This window comes from Rhinoraja longicauda, chromosome 13 (assembly GCF_053455715.1).
Source record: "Rhinoraja longicauda isolate Sanriku21f chromosome 13, sRhiLon1.1, whole genome shotgun sequence".
Taxonomy (NCBI): Eukaryota; Metazoa; Chordata; class Chondrichthyes; order Rajiformes; family Arhynchobatidae; genus Rhinoraja; species Rhinoraja longicauda.
In genome coordinates, this window is record NC_135965.1 from 30,987,300 (window position 1) to 31,004,841 (window position 17,542).

At 42.2% G+C, this 17,542-nt stretch overlaps 1 protein-coding gene across 7 annotated transcripts in view; it reads left to right on the top strand.

The window, feature by feature from the left end:
- Positions 1–17,542, top strand: part of yeats2 (YEATS domain containing 2) — a 125,359-nt gene that overhangs the window by 57,626 nt on the left and 50,191 nt on the right. For all 7 annotated transcript variants that reach the window (XM_078410714.1, XM_078410716.1, XM_078410718.1 and 4 more), the window contains one exon: positions 15,115–15,285. In XM_078410714.1, the coding sequence (XP_078266840.1) occupies positions 15,115–15,285 (171 nt within the window). The remainder of the gene's footprint in view (positions 1–15,114; positions 15,286–17,542) is intronic.

The window sequence follows — 17,542 nt, forward strand, 5'->3', positions numbered from 1 at the left end:
GAATTGCTATTGGGGCCTCTTCTTTACAAATATTTTTATAACTCCTCACCTTCAAGGACACTTGGAGCAGTGTGCTCCACAGCATTGGTAAGGTGCTTCTGAAATAGACATTGGACCATCTCTAACAATCTGCAGTATAGGTTGGCTCTGAGTATCACGGGCTCCAGGCGATAGCTGGACAAATTAAGTTGATGTATAAATTGGCCAAGACCTCATTGGATGGTGGTACATACTACAACTTTGAGGGATAGAATGGCCTTCTTTTGTTCATCTTTCTCAGGTGCTGTGAGCGAAGAGATCAATTGCAACCTCTAGTTCCCACATTCTGTACATAAATCGTTCCTAGGTTATGTGGTGTGTAGTCATCTATGAGGTTGGAATTTTAATATTAATTCCATGCCAAATGCTTACAATCTTAAAAGCCCCCCTCTCCTTTAGGCAGGAGTCCCCCAGTTTCCCATGATTAAGATTGAGAGTGTAGGAATCAAGGACAAAGAAATTGGATAGAAAGAGACTGCTCCAATTTTCTCTAGTTATTGCCACTGGGATGAGTATTAACAGAGCATTTGCACAAGAAAATGAACTCTGCACTATGACATGGGAGCCTACAAGTACTCTCTTGTTTTGCGCTTGCCCTTGCCTATACCCTTGCATGCGGTTGTTCTCAGCTTTCCCCTGCTGTATAAAAACATAACAAAACAATGGACCCATTCATGTAAACTTTACTGTGATTAACTGGCTACATACCTGAACAATATCCTTTTATAATTGGCCTCCTTGAAGAATGGATTGTTTGAGCTGAGAGATGAATATCTTTGGTGTAATAGAAACTTATTTTGTGCTTTTAACTACATACAGTTGACTAAAGAGAGAATTAAATTATCATTAGTATGCGATTCTGGTGGAAAGATGGCTCTTCTGAAGCTGTAGAGGGCTGGAAGTATTCCTGACCTTGGTGTGATTACCAGTCATTCTTGTGTTAGCTGGTCTACATTTAGTTATCCCATAATCTTCTTGTTATATCTCTCCAAGGTTCCTATCATAGTCAGTCCACAAAGGCACTTTATTTTTAGCAAATGGAATTCTATTATTAAACCTTGTCACATCATTGTCCTACTTCAAATTGTTTATTTGGACCTATCATTTATTCAACTCTTAAGTGGTACTTATCTCATTTTGTCCTGAAATGTTCCTGCAGACTACTACCACGTAAAATGCTTGTTGGTGCTGTTTATTGGAATGCAGTAGTTTTTGAGAATGAGTTGTTTTTTTGAACTCATAGTGGGATAACATGGTTGGTGAATAGGATTCCAATGATGCTTTTGTCCGGATGGGTTGTGCATTCATGATGCATGGGGTGTGTTGATGTTTAGGCTGATAAGTTAGTCAAGGCACTGCAGTGATGTCATGGTAAAATAAAAAATAGGGAATACTCAACATGTGAGAGAGTGGTGAAGGTGTGGAATTCTTTGCCTCAGAAGGCAGTGGAGGCCAGTTCGTTGGATGCTTTCAAGAGAGAGCTGGATAGAGCTCTTAAGGATAGCGGAGTGAGGGGGTATGGGGAGAAGGCAGGAACGGGGTACTGATTGAGAGTGATCAGCCATGATCGCATTGAATGGCGGTGCTGGCTCGAAGGGCTGAATGGCCTACCCCTGCACCTATTGTCTATTGTCTATTGTCTATTAACAGCTATTTTTTATAGAGGGACAACCAATACACATTTAATTTCTAATGCTTGTAACACAGCAGGAAGAATCCTCATTAGTAGAGCATTGCATCTTCAGCAAACCTGATAACTTTAGCAGCTATTCTAACAGTGGCATTGGAAAAGAGGACAGATGCCCAAGTTGATAGCATATCCACAACCTGAAATGAATTTATTACGCTGAATTAAAGTGCTTTTATTTTATTTTTTGCCTTTTTTCTACTTCACTGCAAACTTGCACTGAATATGCAAATGCAGAAACTGGTCACACATTTTGTGTCTGTCTTTGGTTTAAACCAGCATCTGCAGTTCTTCCCCACGCACATAATGTTTGTGCCCTTCATAATGTTTGGGGCCAAGACCCATTATTTATTTATTTGCCTCTGTACTCCACAATTTGAGATTTGTAATAGAAAAAATCACATGTGGTTAAAGTGCACATTGTCAGATTTTAATAAAGGCCATTTTTATACATTTTGGTTTCACCACGTAGAAATTACAGCAGTGTTTATACATAGTCCCCCCATTTCAGAGCACCATAATGTTTGGGACATAGCAATGTCATGTAAATGAAAGTAGTCATGTTTAGTATTTTGTTGCATATCCTTTGCATGCAATGACTGTTTGACGTCTGCGATTCATGGACATCACCAGTTGCTGGGTGTCTTCTCTGGTGATGCTCTGCCAGGCCTGTATTGCAGCCATCTTTAGCTTATGCTTGTTTTGGGGGCTAGTCCCCTTCAGTTTTCTCTTCAGCATATAAAAGGCATACTCAATTGGGTTCAGATCGGGTGATTGACTTGGCCACTCAAGAATTGACCATTTTTTAGCTTTGAAAAGCTTTGTTGCTTTAGCAGTATGTTTGGGATCATTGTCTTGCTGTAGAATGAACTGCCTGCCAATGAGTGCTTGTCTGTATACTTAAATGTCATGAGAATTTCCACCTCCATCACTCCCTTTGGCTGTCCTGTATGTTATAAAAAACATAGCACAAAAAGTAAGGAAATTTGTGTTTGGTAGATTATTTCTTTGTTGTAACAATGCTTCTTGGCAATAAATCTTATACCGTTGGAAAGTCTGTTTATTTCCCTTTTAAATGGTGCCACAGTTGTAAGGAACATGCATTTGTGGGATGAGCAGCAGAGCTGAGTATGTGGGTTGCGTCCTTGAAAAATCTGCCAAATCTTCTCTGCCAATGCCAAACAGCTTATTCTGCCATTGACTCTTGTTCGGTGTTGTTTGGTGGATTGGATGATTGAAGTCTGAAGAAACAAGACATATTGGCAATTTAACAATTTATTCATTTAATAAACAGGAGCCTCAGTAGCGTGTGGAAGAACCATACACAGCCACCACAGCCTGGCACCTCCTCCTCATGCTGGTCACCAGCCTGGTCACACACTGTTGTGGGATGGCATCCCATTCTTCAACCAGCATTTGTCGCAAGTCAGCCAACGTGGTTGTGTTGGTCACTCTGGCACGAACAGCACGCCCAAGCTGATCCCACAAGTGTTCAATGGGGTTGAGGTCAGGACTGCTGGCATGCCATTCCATCCTCTCCACTCCCAAATTCTGGAGGTAGTCTCTGAGAAACCCTGCTCTGGGGGGGGGCAAGCATTGTCATCGTGGAGGATAGAGTTCGGTCCCAGACTGTGGAGATATGGGATTGCCACTGGTTGCAGAATCTCATCTCGATATCTCTCTGCATTGAGATTGCCTCCAATGATGACAAGCCTCGTTTTTCCAGTGAGGGAGATGCCGCCCCACACCATCACACTGCCTCCACCAAAAGATGTTACTCTATCGGTGCAGCAATCAGCATAGCATTCTCCGCGTCTTCTCCACACTTTGACCCTATGATCCAACTGCCGTAGGCAGAATCTGGACTCATCGCTGAACATAACATTCCTCCACATGTTCAGGTTCCAGTGCACGTGTTGCCGACACCAGCGCAAACGGGCCTGACGGTGAAGGGCAGTCATGGCAGGCCTCCTGGCAGCCCTATGAGACCGGAGATCGGCTGCGTGCAGTCTGTTCCGAATTGTCTGGGCAGAGAGCCGTCGGCCATATCGTCCTGCAAACCTTGACTGCAAATCTGTAGAAGACAGCCTACGGTTCCTAAGTGCTGACAGGGTGAGGAAACGGTCTTCTTCGGGTGTCGTCTTCTTGGGACGCCCACTTCGCGGCCTGTCTCTGACATCCCCCGTTATATGGAACTTGGCCTTCACTTTGGAGATGGTACTAGGGCTCACTCCAAATAATGCTGCAACTTGGTTTTGCGGAACACCAGCTTGAAGTTGCCCTATCGCACGGGCCCTATCCAGATCAGTCAAACGTGGCATACTGATTCTTGGAGCAGACACCTACTGACCACTGTAGCAGGGCCCATGCTCACAGATGCTGCTAATCAGGTGCCAATCAGGCACCTGATTGTCAGCACCTGGTGGTACCAGAAGCTCAAAACAAGAGTCAATAGCAACAGCAGAATAAGCTGTTTGGCATTGGCAGAGAAGATTTGGCAAATTTTTCATGGGCGCAACCCATACACTCAGCTCTGCTGCTCATCCCACAAATGCATGTTCCTTACAAATGTGGCACCATTTAAAAGGGGAATAAACAGGCTTTCCAACGGTATAAGATTTATTGCCAAGAAGCATTGTTACAACAAAGAAATAATCTACCAAACACAAATTTCCTTACTTTTTGTGCTATGTATATATATATCCTGCAATTGTGGTCCTCCGTTCTATACTCCCTTCCATCCAGTGAAACATCTTTCCTGCATCAGGCCTCTTGAGCTTTTTCTGAACTGTATCTCTTAATGAGCTCTCCTCATTTTCTGAACTCCAATAAATGCAAGCCTAATCCATCCTTGCTATCTCAGTGTGATGGTAGAAACCACCATCTGCAGTTCCTTTCTACACATTCAGTCTGATGAATCTTTGTTGAACCCCCCCCCCATGACAAGTTTATGTTAAAGATATCAAACACACACAGTACTTTAGGAATGGTCTTTACTTATCAGTAGTACAAGTGCAACAAGGGTCCCTTTGAATATCAACAATTCCCATCTCTCACTATTTAGAAAAAAAATCTACATTTCTCTTTTGTGCACCAAAATGGATAGCTTCACAATTTTTCACATTGTATTGCACAAACAATCTTCTTTCCTACCCACTCAGCTGGTTGTCATTCCTCTGAAGCTTTTCTCACAATCTTATCTCATCTTGTACCTTCAACAAACTTGAAAATATGACATTTTACACCTCAGCCAAATCACTGAAATAAATTGTAAATACCTTTGGGTCCAAAAGCTCATCCCTGCAGTGTCCCACTGGTCATAGTCTGCCAACTTCAGAAAGATCTATTTATTCCCACTCTTTGTTTATGTGCATTAACAAGTTTTCGATCCACACCAGTATATCACCTCAAACACTATTTGCTCAACCTTGCTCAATCTTCTGCATGGATCCTTACCTTACACTTCCAGGCTTCTGAAAATCCAAATACACTTCTTTGAAGTATTTAAATTCCTTACGAGCCGCCTCACATTACTCTTCCACTAACTATATCAGGCTAATCCTTCACTCCTTTTTCCAACACATACTTGGAAAGCTTCCTTTTAAAGTCTTCTTTGATCCCCGTTCCACGTGGTCCAGGCAATTTTATTGTCTCATCCTAATTTGGACAATGAATGTTGATATACGGGTTATATGGATTGAGGGTTCGCAATTGACCAAGTTCTCTCATGACTTAATGTTGTAATAATTTTCAAGCAAAAACTGAATGTTATAATCAGAACTGGGGACAGGGAACATTGGCTGATTTTTCTCCTGCCTAGATGGAGCAGCCCGCTCCTTTGCTGCACTTGCTGAGATCAACTGCTGATTGAAGATTGAAACTGAAACCTTCTCACCTGCATGTTTTTTTGTAAAACTGAAGTGATACATTCAACAATGAAGACGTGTGGAGGGGAAAAAAAGGCTTCAGTTATGACAACCAAAACATGCATTATTCCTATTATGGAATAATGAGTGGTTGCACGTGGTCATGCACCTTACTGTACACCAAACATTAAAAATGTGTAGCACTGGAACAGGCCCTTTGGTCAAATTGAGAACTGTGTAAACAGACAGAACCAATATATCCAACCCAAGAACTGTTTCTAGGACAGTGCCTAGGCATGCCAACAATCTTCTTGCATCTCGTTTCTGGTTCAGTGAACTGTGACTTTAGTTCATCATCTCACCTTTGAGGCTGACATTTGACGCCACATAATGTTTTATTTCAGTGACCCTCCAGAGGCAGATTGGAATCACTCTTCCATGCAATTTATTGTCCGTGGTCTTAAAGATAGAGGCAGGCAATTTTTGGCACAATATAGGGAAAAGTTTTTTTATGGGTCGTGAAAATTTAGAATTTTCTTCATGACATGATTGTGTTAGATCGACTGGAATTTTGAAACTGAGTTTGATGAGCATTTTATGAAGCAACATTATCAAGGGATATGAAATTAAGGTGATAAAGCTGAGGTACCATTCATACGTGATGTGGAATGGAAGATGAGGTTGAAGACACTCAGTGGCAGACCCAAGTTATTCTGTATGTATTTAGATCCTCCTGAGGAAAGAAGGTGTATATTTATACAGCGATTGTTGCAGACTGAGTGTTAAATTGACACTTTAGTACTTATTGAGATGAGGTGCAAGACCAGGAAAGTGAAAAAGTTGAGGGGTTAGATTGCATGTTGGGATTCTCTCTATCTCAATGTAGCCTTAATAAGATCAATAAAACCCCCCCAGAGAAATATAGAGCAGTACGTTCATTTGTCCAGTGATTCCTCTGATGCGAGAGTGGGAGATAACTGATTTAACACCATGGTAGCAGGTTCCCCATTAATGCATTCGGGCAACGATGGGTATCCCTGCACTTACAGGGGAAATCTGGCACTTCGAGGATTAAATTTCATGTTTATATTGTGAAAACAAGTTGGAATTAAAGCCATGGAGACAATTGTAAAGCTGCAAGTATGAGAGCTCCACCTTCTGTTGGAGTTTAGTAGTGGAGTTTGGAAAGCCTAGCTCATAAACAGTGTTGTAGATTTAATGTTATTGGTAACTAACGTTACGTCAGTTGCATATCATTACCTTGTCTATACTTGTTTATGTTTTGTTTCTCTGGAAAGTCCTTGTCGTTGAAGATGTTTTATCTTCATGTGCTCTCTTTGAATTTGTGGGAGATCTATCTGATATATATAATCAAATTCACTGGATATCACATAACAACTGACTTTAGATTTTGACTATATCAAAGTCTAGAATTTTTCTTTTTATATATCCATAGATTAAGTGTATTATCACATTTCCTTAAAATAATAGTTTTACCATCCTCCAGTGCAAGAAATACTTTTCAATACTTCATAATTGGTTTCATGCTACCAACTAGCTTGCATTGCACTGTTTATTCACAGTGGTGTTCAAAATTCATATTATTTCATATTTCTTGTATTCCTTAAATAAAACTTTGACACCACTTGGTTCTTCAGAAGACTTCAATGATTCACTTCTGATAACATAGTTTTCCAGATCTAAGTTTACTGCCTCCTTTCCATTTGAACTAAACATAAAATGACCCAGAAGGTGCATCATAGCTCCATTTATAATCTAATTATATAACGCTCATCCCATCTATCTAGAGTTATTTATTGGTATGGCCGTAATGTTACAATACCTTTCTTTTAACTTGTTTGTCCTCACTGTTGCATACCAAGCCAAATTAGCAGCAGTTGGCAGTGTTTGAGAGTTTTGTTCTGGTTTTCAAAAGTAAAAGTTTGGACCCTATTTCTCACATGACATCGCTATTACCAGATTGTGAACACCTCATCCAAGCCTACCCCTAAACTGCGCTCACAACAAAATCCCACTCTACCCGGGTGCCCTGTTTATTTGGAATCAAACTTATCAGTGAGAATTGGGAGATACCACTGCAGGGCCGGATGACAAAGACATGATTTAGCTGCTGCCCAGAACTGAAAAGCGTGGCAGATTCTATTCCTGAGCACCAAGCCAGACTTGTCATGCTTCTTCAATGATCACAACTTGCATTATCTAACTTGTCACATACTGAGAGTCTAACGTCAGGACTTGGGCATTCATGATTCATCACCAACCCGTCTTATTCAACTGAAGCAATGGATATAATTCAGGAATGAGGGCGATTGGCTCCAGCCTCAAAGCAGAAAGGTCCTTGTTTAATTACCATAGTATTGCAGGTCCATATCTTGTATTCCAACCTCGGGTGCAGAGGCTGCTTGAATATGCAGCCTCTGCTGTAGAGGTGCCAAAGAGAGTTTCTACTGAGTAATGGCAAAGATTTTATTTTATTGTATTTTTTGTTTGGGTGAAACAATGAGTGATCATTGATTGTGTTTTAACAATGTGAAAAGAGGGGTGTGTACCATTATTTTGTTTTAATATTATGACGTACACTCCTATTATAGCTAAAGGGTATTCCAATGATTATGACACAGTTGCGTAACTAGTGGAGTTTCTGCCTCGTAGAACCAGACAATCATTCCATCCTGCCCTTGGGTGTTCTCGAGTGGAGTCTGCATGTTCTTTCCTCCAGGTGCTTTGTTTTCCTCCCACATTCCAAAAATATGTGAGTATGTAAATTAATTAGCTATACATATAAATTGGCCTTTATGTGTGGGTGAATGGTATAAACTGGGGTGGTTGGGGAGAATAAAAATGAGATTTATGTCGGATCGGTGTAGATTAGATGGACCGAGTAGTCAGTTTCTCTGCTGTATGTCTCTATGAAATCTATAACACACAAGAAATGTTCTTTTCTTAATCTGTGATGAGAGGGGAGGATTTATTGTTTCAATTTTTTTCACTTCTAATTCACCGCTTCTTTTTGGTCAGTTTCCTTCTCCCTCTCCTTCCATTCTGAGGTTCATGGAACCAATGTGGAACCACAGACTTTTTCATCAGGTGGTAGATCCGTGCGCTCCTCGAGCATGAACTCATCACTCTCATCCCAATCTCAATGATGCTTCTTTGAGCATTCATTTACCAGAGATTGTGGAATATTTCATTTCTTTCAAAGAGGCTTTGGATGGCACTCTAGTGCAGCTCCAGAGACCTGATTCAATCTGAAAATATTTTACCGTATCCCACTTGTTTATCTCTAGCTACTGAGCGGGGGAAAGAATATCGGGTTTCGGAAGCTGGTAAGGGAAATTTGGTAGATGTGGCTTGCCCTACATGGTTACTGGGTGCAACGAGGGCCTCAATGCTATGAATATTGGATTGGGTCAGGAATCAGACATTGGATTTGCTTGAAGATAGATACAAAAAGCTGGAATGCTCGCCCTTCTGGTGAATTTGGAGAACTTTGCAGAGATTGTATTGGTGCTATTTTCCAGCTGCTGTAGCTAATCCAGGTCTCAGAAGCATGCACGACAATAGGGATTATTGCCCAGGACAACATGAGTTTTGTGCCACGTCTGAAGTCTAATCCTCAAATGTCCAAGGACTATGTTTGTGTATTTCTTCAAGGATGCCTGCCTTTGCTGAGAGGTGGCTCACCAGATATGGGAAGTAATTAAGTTTTACAGAGTCTCATCTTGAAAATTTATCGTTGGAACAAAAGGGTCAAGTTGGTAGCGGATGTTTGTCTTGAGAATATTGATTGTAAGACCCATCCATCATATACTCTCATTAACCAAATAATAATGTCATTGAATCATACAGCATAGATGTGGGCCTCTTGGCCCACCATATGTCCACCGGGTGGCGCCATCAGCGATGGCAGCCTCGCCTACAGTCTGTCTGTCTTTTTGCCTTTTTTGTTATTTTTTGTGTGTTTTTAAAGTTTGTGTTAATGTTCTCTGGTTTGTTTTATGTGGGGGGGGGGGGGGGGGGTCTGGGGAAACTTTTTTACTTTCCTTGCCGGAGATGTGATTGTTTTCCGGATCGTATTCCCGGTCGATCTGCGGCCTAACATTATGGAGCTGGCGGCCTTGCTCGAGACTTGACTTTGAGCCTAGGGTTGCCAACTGTCCCGTATTAGCCGGGGCATCCCGATTATTGGGCTAAATTGGTTTGTCCCATATGAGACCGCCCTTGTCCCATATTTGACTGCTACTGCCCTGTAATCACCAGATGGCATGCTTACAGACAGATCCTAGATCTGATTATAACAGCATGCAAGCGTGTTGCATGTGCTGTTGACGCCACGCACAAGTGATTCACCTGTCATCCAATCTCAGGCCCTTTACACGCATCAGTTGTACGCTATATTTTGCCAATTCCTGCCAAAATTAAACGTTTCAGTAACGTCTGGCATTGTACGGTCAGTTTGGCATGTGCAAATATGGATAAACCTGCAAAAAAGTAAAGACTGCAGCTATAACAAGCAATGGGAAGCAAAAAAGACGTGGGTTAAGCCCATCAGCGGTGATTCGACGAAGGCCTTCTGCACTTTATGCCGTCGGGAATTCTCAATTGGCCATGGAGGTGCGAATGACCTAACTCGGCATGCTTCCACAGAAGTGCACAAGAAGGCCACACTAGCTAAAGTGGCCTACTCCTGCACCTATTGTCTATTGTCTAAAGGTGCAAGCAATACTGGTGCATTCGTCGTGAAATCTACTGCAGAAAAAGACAAAATGGCGGCAAGTGAAGCCTCGAATGTGTACCATATGGTTAAACAGGGACTCAGCTACAACAGCACTGACTGTCTTGCTAAGCTTAACCGTGCTTTGTTTAATGACTCAAATGTTGCGAAGAGGATGCACTTGAGAAGAACGAAAGTTGAGATGATTACAATGAATGTTTTAGGACCAAATACTGTGCGGGATATTATGGATGATCTGTCCCCGACCGAAGAAGGTGAGCCCGCAAGCCAGTTTACCAGTTATTGAGCAGTGCCAACAATCGCATTCTGAAAGCTAATTGCCCAGCTCAGATAGCTCATAACGCCTGCAAACACGCCTGTGATCAGCTGCCAGTGGATATTGGTCTACAGCCACTTCTCAATATCTGCTTCCCGAAGTGAGGAACTGCGTTCATTTTTTGCCTTTGTTGACATTGAGTGGCGTAAAATTCAGTGTCATGTTTGCACACGATGGCTCTCTCTTCATCCAGCTGTTAGAAGTCTCCTGCAAAGCTGGCCAGCTCTTACTTCATACTTCAGGTCCCTTGAGACCTGTCCTGTGGCACTGAAGAGGATTTTTGAGGATGAAGAAAAAACTGGAGCTAGTGAAATTTATCTGTGCTTTTTCCACAACGTGGGGTGTGTTTTTGACCAACCCGTAAAAAAGCTGGAGGAAACAAAGCTCGGCATCACAGATGTTAACCAGAAAGTCCGAAAGTTCAAAATGAAGATGCTTCAGCTGAAACAGGACAGCTTTTTTGGATACCAGACCAAGCAGCTGATGGACTAACAAGTGCCAGCATCAAGGTCCAAGCAGCAACAGGACTTTGTGAAGTTCTATGACTGTCATTACATACATTGACAAGTGGTTTGATTTCTCAACAGAAAATGTAATGATGAAACTGAAACCAATCGGCCTCTATGAGGAGCTCTCCTTCACTGACCTGGAGCAGGTGGTGGCTGCCCTAAAAATGACAGAGACAGTCAATATGGACCAACTCCATGAAGAGTTTTGTGCTAGCCGGGAGGAAATACAGAAAGCCAGGCAGGATGCCACAAAATCCACCAGTCAGAAGTGGGTGGCAGTTTTCCAAAACATAGGGAAAGCCAACTTGATCAACATGTTCAGGATTGTCTCATTTGTCCTCAGTGTGCCAGGCTCTAATGGCTTTGTAGAGAGGATCTTCTCTCTGATGACCATTAAATGGTCAGACTCAAGAAACAGATGCAGCACAGAGCTGATCAAAAATGAACTTCAAATATCTGTGAACTGTCACTTATCATGTAAGGACTTCTCTCTGGATGTGCAAAAGGACAAAGGACTACTTGAATCAGTCCAGAGCAGCAAGAGATAACCATGGAAAAAGTAGACTTAGTGAGACCCCCCTCTTTTCCTCCTTTGCAGTGATTATATGTCTACTCTATAGGCACCTACAGATCGGGTTATTTGGTGTTATTTCATGTGTGACTGGTAGTCAGATTATGCTCTGTATCATGCGTTGTTATAATTTGGTGTGACATTTCATATATAATACTGAAGATATGTATACATGGCTGATATATTGGATCTGTTTACCTATTCAGGGTTGTTGTGCTCTCTCTCTCTCTCTCTCTCTCTCTCTCTCTCTCTCTCTCTCCCTCTCTCTCTCTCTCTCTCTCTCTCTCTCTCTCTCTCTCTCTCTCTCTCTCTCTCTCTCTCTCTCTCTCTCTCTCTCTCTCTCTCTCTCTCTCTCTCTCTCTCTCTCTCTCTCTCTCTCTCTCTCTCTCTCTCTCTCTCTCTCTCTCTCTCTCTCTCTCTCTCTCTCTCTCTCTCTCTCTCTCTCTCTCTCTCTCTCTCTCTCTCTCTCTCTCTCTCTCCCTCCCCCTCTCCCTCCCTCCCTCCCTCCCTCCCTCCCTCCCTCTCTCTCCCCCTCCCCCCCTCTCTTTCTTTCTTATATATATCTGCCAGCTGCTCAGTCACTTCATCCCGGGCTTGCACCATACCCACATCGCCGCCTTTTGTCCCTCATTTGGGAGTGAGAAAGTTGGCAACCCTATTTGAGCCCCACTGCGGGGCCGTGGACTTACCATCGGAGCCTGGGATCGACACTCCAACCACGGCTTGCGGATTTCAACATCGACGAGCTCGCAGTCTCAGGTACAGACTGATGTCGGGAAGCTTCAAAGTCGCAGGAGGTTTGACCAGCCCCGACCCGGGGTCCGATCGCCCGGCGCGGGGGAGCTGAGATCCCCCCGATACGAGAGCCTGATCGCCCCGACGCGGAGGGCCCGACCGCCGGCTACGGAAGTCAAGATCGTCCCATCAACAGAAGGCTCGAGGCCCCCGACCGTGGGTGAACAAAGAAGGGAAGAGATTGAACTTTTTTTTCGCCTTCCATCACAGTGAGGAATGTGGAGGAGTCACCGTGGTGAATGTTAAAATGTATTTTGTGTGTCTTGTTGCTTTTTATTGGTATGACTGTAGGGGAAATCAAATTCCACGTATGTTGTAAAACATACTTGGGTAATAAAGTATGATTATGATTATGATATGTGTGCTGACCATCAAGAACCTATCTATACTAATCCCCTTTACCAGTCCCAAAATGTCACCTAAACGCTCTGCAGAGATGCTGCCTGGCACGCTGATTCACTGCAGCACTTTGTGTTCATTTACTGGAACTTGGTCAGCATCCTACTTTGCCGTGGCGATTCAGGTGCTTGTCCAGATGTTTTTTAAATGTTATTGAGAGTCCATGTCTCCACCATCTTCTCAGGCAGTATGATCCAGATTGCAACCACCCTCTGCGTTTAAAAAAACAATTCTTCCTCTGATCGTTCTATGCCTCTTAATCCTGACCGTAAACCTATGCCTTCTTCCATGGGAATTATTATTGACTTGACTTGTTTTCTCCTCACACAATCTACCCTGTTCTGGAATGTCTTGAAGCTCAGACTCCGAGACTGTGCAGATGCACACCACAGCTCAGCCACTGAGGTTTGATGTCCATTGTTCCAAAGTGTATTTGGCATAAATTTTGAAAATTAGCTCAATTTCCGGGGAAAAGTTGTTAGAGGTAAGGTGCAACATTCCGGCAAAAGAGATTGAGAGAAATATTGGTGCTGCCTTGGTTTGATACTGGACTTCACTGAGGACAGCTATGTTGTAGACCCATTGGTTAATATCGTGGCTTCAGAGCGGAGGTAAGATTGAAATGAATGTCTGGGACCAGTCCTATTTGGAAGTGTGTATCACAGCTTTCACTGGTAATGGAGTCGAAAAGGCTTTGGTTACGTGGTAACAAGCCTTATTGTGTGGTGAACATAGTGTCCACTGTGCCTCTGAGCGAATGACATCAATATATCCATGACATACACATCTTCTTCAGAATTATAAAAGTCATCTATGACCCCAAATATCGACAGTTCCTTTCCCCTCAAAGATGCTGCCTGACCCATTGAATTCATCCAATAGATAGTTTCTTTTGTTTTTAGCACCATCGATTTCAACTAATTTTGGCACTCTCCCTTTGAAATAAAATCTTTTGAAAATCGAAGCAGCTTCACCCACAGCCTTGCCTTCATGCTAAGGTTTTTGACTTAAAGATACAAAGGGCTGGAGTAATTCAGCGGGTCAGGCAGCATCTCTGGAAAACATGGATAGGTGACATTTTGGGTCGGGACCCTTCTTCAGACTGTGGGGCCTACAGTCTGAAGAAGGGTCCTGACCTGAAATGTTACCTGTCCGTGTTCCCGAGAGATGCTGTCCAACCCGCTGAGTTATTCCAGCGCATTGTGTCTTTTTTGTGTACCAGCATCTGCAGTTCCTGTGTCTCCAAGTTTTTAAACCATAATACACAGAAGCAGAATTAGGTAATTGATGCAAATATTGGATAAAATTTTCTGCCATTTGCTTGTTTCCTGTTATTGTTTCTCGTCTTGTCTGACCGGAGCCCCACGCTCTCTTGCTTTTTAATATATCATAAAGGGTCCTGTTGTTTGTTTTGTTATTACTTGCCAGATTTTTCTCATTGGCAATTTTCTGCTACTCAATGAGCTTTTTTGATTCACTTGTGACTGGTTTCCAAAACAAAATTTTGAGTCCTCTGGTCTACCACTAGTTTTTGCCACTTTCTATACTTGAGCATTTGTTTTAATACTTTCCTGGATCTTCTTTGTTAACCACATACGGTTCATCGTTCTGTTTGATTTCCTCTTTCTAAATAGGTATATTTCTGCAGAGCATTAAGAAATAGCTCTACTGCACATCTGTCAACCTTTCCTTTTAGACATCTTCCCTGTCCACTGTTGACAAATTGTCCGTTGTGCCTTTGCAATTGCTCTGTGTGTAGTTTGGGAAGCTGCTTTCTGGACCAGTGCTATTCAGCCAAAAGATATATCTGACATTCTATCGTGTTGTGATTGCTCTTCCCCAGGCTCCTTAACTGAATGATTTCTCATTGAGCCCACTTCGTACATGAGACCAGATGTAAAATGGCCATTTCTTTTTTCATCGACCAAGAGTCTGATTGGCACTTAACACCAAAATTGTGGTTGTCGTGACTGGCATAAATTGATCAGTAGCTTAAATGGTTAGGGATAATTACTGATACTTTAACAATATGATGACTCGGGGCTACTTTGGCTAAAAACGAATAAACTAGCAAGGCTTGCAAGCCTCATTGGAAGTTTATTTCAACAGTGAAAATATTTGCCTTGTTTTCTCTTGCATGTTGGAGTATATTTAATAAATATCTTGTCCTTCCTAGGTTATCATCAAACAAGAACAAGGAGAAGCAGTGGCACAGCAGTCAGGGGTCTCATCTGGGCCCACACAGCAGGCTGTGCAGCAGTTTGTGACTGTGAAAGGTGGCCAGGTGATTGCTGTCTCCCCACAAAAGCACAGCAGCAACATTGGAGCAGGAGCCACTCAGACCAAGGTACGTTCTTGCAGACAGTGAAGCGGTAATGAGCTGACTGTGAAGTAATTCTTGGAGGGCATGACGAGAATAAAGTTAGACACCGAGCTGTCTAACTGAGGGTCGGCACTGGGAATGTCAAATCACCCTTGCTGTCATGTACTTTCGTCATCACACACTGAGCTTGGAATATTATTTTGTTCCAAACAATAGGCAGCTGTAAATGAGAACAATTATAAAACAGTAGTATCAACACTTATCTGAATAAATATACATCTTTTAGACCTCGTTTTCTCTGAGGTTCACCCCCACCAAGTTCATAAATTGCTCTCGTGTTGATCCCCATTTGTAGCCTTTTCAAAGAAAGCTTGTAAGTAGGAGGGTTTAGTAATGGTCAGAAATATTTTTGTAGGTGGTTTGATTGTTGAACACATTTCAATTGTGATCTAATGTACCCCACACATTTCTTCAGATTAGAAACATTTCCGACACTCTCAACAATCTTCCTTCTCTCTCATTCCCAATGCAGGGTTTCTTCCCAAAATGTCAAAGATTCCTTTGCCCACAGATGCTGATTGACCCAAGGAGTTCCTCTCGCACATTGTTTGTTGCTCCAGATTCCAGCATCTGTAGTCTCTTATGTCTCGATTGGAAACTTTGCAAACTTCCTTGCTTCATGTCATCAGAGTCATAGCGCTATCCAGCATGGAAACAGGTCTTTCAGTCTGACTTGTCCATGCCAACCAATTTGGCATTCTGGGCTGGTCCCATTTGCCTGCATTTGGCCCATATCCCTCCAAACCCATCCTAACCGTATATCTGTCCAAATATCTTTTGAAAGTTGTAATTGTATGCACCTTTAGTGTCTTTTAGCAACTTGTTCCAGAAACAGACCACCCTCTGAGTGGAAACAATTGCCCTCAGGTCCCTCTTAAATATTTCCCCTCTCTTAAGCCTAAGCACTCTAGTTTTAGAATCCTCTACTCTGGGGGAGAAAGCGACTGTAAGCGTTCACTTCATCCATATCCTTGATGATTTTGTGTACTTCAATAAGGTTGCCCCTCAACCTCCTACACTGCAAAGAAGAATGTCCCAGTTTATCCAGCTTCTCCCTAGGACTCAAGCCTGCAAGCCTGGTAACACCTTGTTAATCTCTTCTTCACACTTTCCATCTAGGCAACCAGACTGTACATCTACAGTGTGGCCTCACCAACGACTTGTACAGCTGTATCATGATGTCCCAATTTTTGTACTCAATACCCTTGAATGCAAATGTGGCCCATGCATTCGTCACCATCCTGTCCAACTGAACTGCCCCTTGCAGGGAAGCAATCACCTGTACTCTTAAAATTCATTGTTCTACAACACTTTACAGGGCTCTACCATTTATTGTGTAAATCCTGCTCTGGTTTGACAAATTAAAGTACAATATCTCACACATGTCAGATTTAAATTCTATAATTAATGTAAATTGTGAACAATTGCAGGTTAAGAACTGATCCTACAGCACTCCGCTAATTACCGTCTTCTAGTCTGAAAAGGATCTATTTAATTAAACTCTTCATTTTCTATCCATGCTTACACACTTTGGGCTTTAATTTATGTGCCAGGCTTTTATGTGGTACCTTATCAAATGAATTTTTGAAATCTAAATATAGTACATCTACAGTTTTCCATCAATCAACTCTTTATGTTACATCCTCAAAGAATCATAACAAGGTTGCCAATCTTAATTTACCTTTCATCAACCTTTCATGTTCACTAGGTTTAATTATATTCAGGTTCCCTAAACGGTTTCCTGTTTCTTTTTTTGATGATTAGCTCCAGCACCTTGTTCATTAAAGCTGTTAAACTAACGGGCCTGTAGTTCCTGGCCTTCTGCTTATATCCTTTTTAGACCAAGGGAGTCACATTGGTGTTTTCCAATCCTTTGGTACCTTCTAGAGTTTAGCCAGTCATGAACAGAGGAAAAATTAAAACATATTAACAAAAGATAAAGAAGTGGAAATATCCACATGGTCTTTTGTGCTTTCTTCCCTCCGTTATATCCTGTGCCCTGCTGTTATTTGCATCACCGATCTTCTCTATTCATTTCTTAATTTGTTGAGAGTAAAAAAACAATGGAAGAAGAATCTCACTGCCATTCTACGTAACACCTAACCAACTGTAGAACAAAAAAGCCTCACAACAATATTAACATCATTCCCTCTGAATATAACAACTTCAGATGTTTTTAGAAACTTGTCATAGAATCAGAGAAGTTTACAACACAGAAGGA